This window comes from Corylus avellana, chromosome 4 (assembly GCF_965113065.1).
Source record: "Corylus avellana chromosome 4, dhCorAvel1.hap1.2, whole genome shotgun sequence".
In the NCBI taxonomy this organism is placed as follows: Eukaryota; Viridiplantae; Streptophyta; class Magnoliopsida; order Fagales; family Betulaceae; genus Corylus; species Corylus avellana.
Genome location: NC_142493.1, coordinates 8,941,646 through 8,945,022, shown reverse-complemented (window position 1 = coordinate 8,945,022; position 3,377 = coordinate 8,941,646). Strand labels below are relative to the sequence as shown.

At 46.0% G+C, this 3,377-nt stretch overlaps 1 protein-coding gene across 1 annotated transcript; it reads left to right on the top strand.

The window, feature by feature from the left end:
* The first annotated feature begins 1,486 nt into the window (after positions 1-1,486).
* Positions 1,487-2,185, top strand: LOC148586246 (uncharacterized). Its single transcript, XM_088515525.1, has one exon. It carries the CDS (start codon positions 1,487-1,489, stop codon positions 2,183-2,185), a length of 699 nt encoding a protein of 232 aa, XP_088371651.1.
* Positions 2,186-3,377: the final 1,192 nt, after the last annotated feature.

Here is a 3,377-nt window from a genome sequence, read left to right as displayed (position 1 = left end):
CTAATTCTGTTCTTTACTAGTACTAGGGATCTTGGGGCAATAAATACATGATTATAGCCTCTTGAAAAGACAGTTTATGTTATTTGATCAGTTTTCTTTCAATAAGAATTACTCAGAGGAGTTTTCTTCATATTTTCCTTGAAACCTTAGATAGACTCTATAGTTTTGAAAAGAATTCTCAGATCCTTGATAGACTCAAGATCTAAGAATTATTTATTCTTCTTCTTGTATTGTTGTACTCTCTTCCACTTAGTCAGGCTGCATCAGTTGGTATCAAAGCTCAGTCACTTTCCATGGCTCCAAACACAAGAGGGGGGAAGGACAACTGCTTTGCAAGCTTGCACAATGTGTATGAACATGATGATTCAGTTCATGAAGAACATGAGGTGACACCGGGTAGGCGCAAGGAAGGGTAGCTCGCGACTATGAGGGATCAAATTGAAGACTTCACCACCCAACTGGCCGACACACGCCTCCATGACTGGCATCTACATCGACCCCTACCACGCGTGCCGGAGGAGGAAGACGAAGACGACAACGGGTATGGATCTGCAAACCCTTTTGCGGAGCGTCAAACGCAAGGCTGTCGACCCCCTGCGCAAGCTCATGCTAATCGGTGGGAAAGTGGGTTCAAACTTGAGATTCCAGAATTCCACGGGGGTCTTCAACCCAAAGAATTCCTGGATTGGGTGGTGGCAGTTGAAGAGATTCTCCACTTCAAGGGGGTACTGAAAGATTGGCGAGTTTCTTTGGTCGCAACCAAATTTTGGGGAAGGGCTGCGGCATGGTGGCAGTAATTGAAGCAAGCTAGAGTACGCAAGGGCAAGAGAAAGCTTGACAATTGGGAGCAATTGTTGGGAAAGATGCGACCCGCCTTTTTGCCCTACAATTACCTATGAACCATGTATCAACGGCTACAAAATTGGAGTCAAGGTTCGAAGTCCGTAGATGAATACACGGAGGAGTTCTACAAATTATTGACACGAGTTGATTTGCTAGAGTCGGAGGAACAATTAGTGTCCCGGTATATTGGGGGTTTGCGGCCATAACTTCAAGACACATTGAAGCTCTTTGACCCCGCCAAGGTGTTGGAGGCTCACCAAAGGGCATTGTTAATTGAGAAGGCATTGGCACGTGGTTCATTCAACTCATTTGGACGTGGCGGCAGTGGAAGCTACAACCGGTCAAAGGTTCCGTTCACAGCTCAGGAGGTCCCTTCCCAATTGACCGGCCCAAGTAAAAACCCCACACCCATGGGCAGCCAAGTCAACCCGGGGCTGCAACCGAGCCCAAGTGTTTTCGTTGTGGAGAGATGGGCCATCGAATGGTGGATTGTCGCAAGGGAGAGAAGTATGGAAAGGCCCTACTCGTCGATTCAGTAGAAACCTTCGATGAGCAAGGCGATGGAGAAGAGTAAGAAGCAAATTTTGACGACTTCGATAGGGCCGACGAAGAATTTGCCACTAGGGATGACACTCCTTTATTGATGGTGAGAAGGATATATTATACGCCACCGAAGGTGGAGGGAGACGACGGGCAGCGCCATAATCTTTTCCACACAATTTGCACGGTTAGAGGCATGGGGTGCAAACTTATTATTGATGGGGGCAGCTATGAGAACGTCGTGGCTGAAGAAGCGGTTCAGAAGTTGGGCCTTGCAACGGAGAAGCACCCTACACCATATCGCTTGGAGTGGCTGAAGAAAGGGGATGAGGTAATTGTGTCTAAACGTTGCCTTGTGAATTTTTCAATTGAGAAAAGATATAAGGATAAGGTGTCGTGTGACGTGGTGGCGATGGATACGTGCCATATACTACTCGGGAGGCCATGGCAATATGATAGGAATGCGCATCATGACGGAAGGAAGAACAGATACTGTTTCTTGGTTGACAATGTGAAGCTCACTCTCCTACCCGATCCGAGCGAAGGGCCCAAACCTTCAATCGGGACGGGTCAAACATTGTTGGCTCGACATGAGTTCATTAAGGAGATGCTAGAAGCGGATTGTGGGTACTTACTAGTGAGTAAAGAAGGCAAGAAGATAGAAGAGGTGCCAGAAGAAGCCAAGGGGTTAGTCGAAGAATTTGCAGATGTATTTTCGATTGAATTACCCAATGAGCTACCTGCTCTTCGTGACATACAACACCAAATTGATTTGGTGTCGGGATTGAGTCTACCTAACTGACCACACTATCGCATGAGCCCCAAAGAGCATGAAGAGTTTAGGCGACAAGTGGAGGGATTATTAGCCAAAGGACACATTCGAGAGAGCTTGAGTCCATGTGCGGTACTAGCTTTACTCACCCCTAAGAAGGATGGTTCATGAAGGATGTGCGTGGATAGTAAGGCCATCAACAAGATCACCGTGAGATATTGGTTCTCTATTCCCCAGTTGGATGATGTTTTAGATCAATTGAGTGGGGCAACGATATTCACCAAGCTGGACCTAAGGAGTGGGTACTATCAAATTCGAGTGCGACCAAGTGATGAATGGAAAACAGCGTTTAAAATGCGGGAGGGACTCTTTGAATGGTTGGTAATACCGTTCGGATTATCTAATGCACCTAGCACATTCATAAGAATGATGAACTAAGCTTTTCGGCCTTTTATAGGAAGGTTTGTCGTAGTATACTTTGATGACATACTCATTTATAGCCCCGACAGAGAGACACACCTTCAACATGTGAGGGAAGTACTTCAAGTGCTTCGGAAAGAGAAGTTCTATGCATCATCGGCCAAGTGCTCATTCATGACAGATTCGGTGCTTTTTCTTGGCTATGTGGTGTCTAAAGACGGGTTGGTGGTAGACAAAGCAAAAGTGGTGGCCATTCGGGATTGGCCCATTCCTACAACATTACACGAGGAAAGAAGTTCCCATGGATTGGTGTCCTTTTGTAGGCATTTCATTCATAATTTTAATACCATCATAGCACCTATCTCGGAGTGCATGAAGGCGGGAAAATTCTCTTGGAGTGAGGCGGCTACCAAAGCATTTGAGTTAATTAAACTTACGTTGACGACTGCTCCACTACTTGTCCTTCCAGATTTTGAATTGCTATTTGAGTTGCATTGTGACGCTTTCAAGGTTGGCATTGGAGCGGTTCTGAGTCAAGGTGGAAGACCGGTGGCATTCTTTAGTGAAAAGTTGAGTGGTTCAAGGATCAACTATAGCACCTATGACGTGGAGTTTTACGCATTAGTGCAATCATTGAGGCATTGGAGTTCCTACCTCGCCTACAATGATTTTATCTTGTACTCGGATCATGAGGCGTTGAAGCACCTCAATAGTCAAGATAAACTCGCATCCCAGCATGTAAAGTGGGCTGCATATGTGCAACAATTCTCCTTTACCATCAAACACAAGTCGGGAGCTTTGA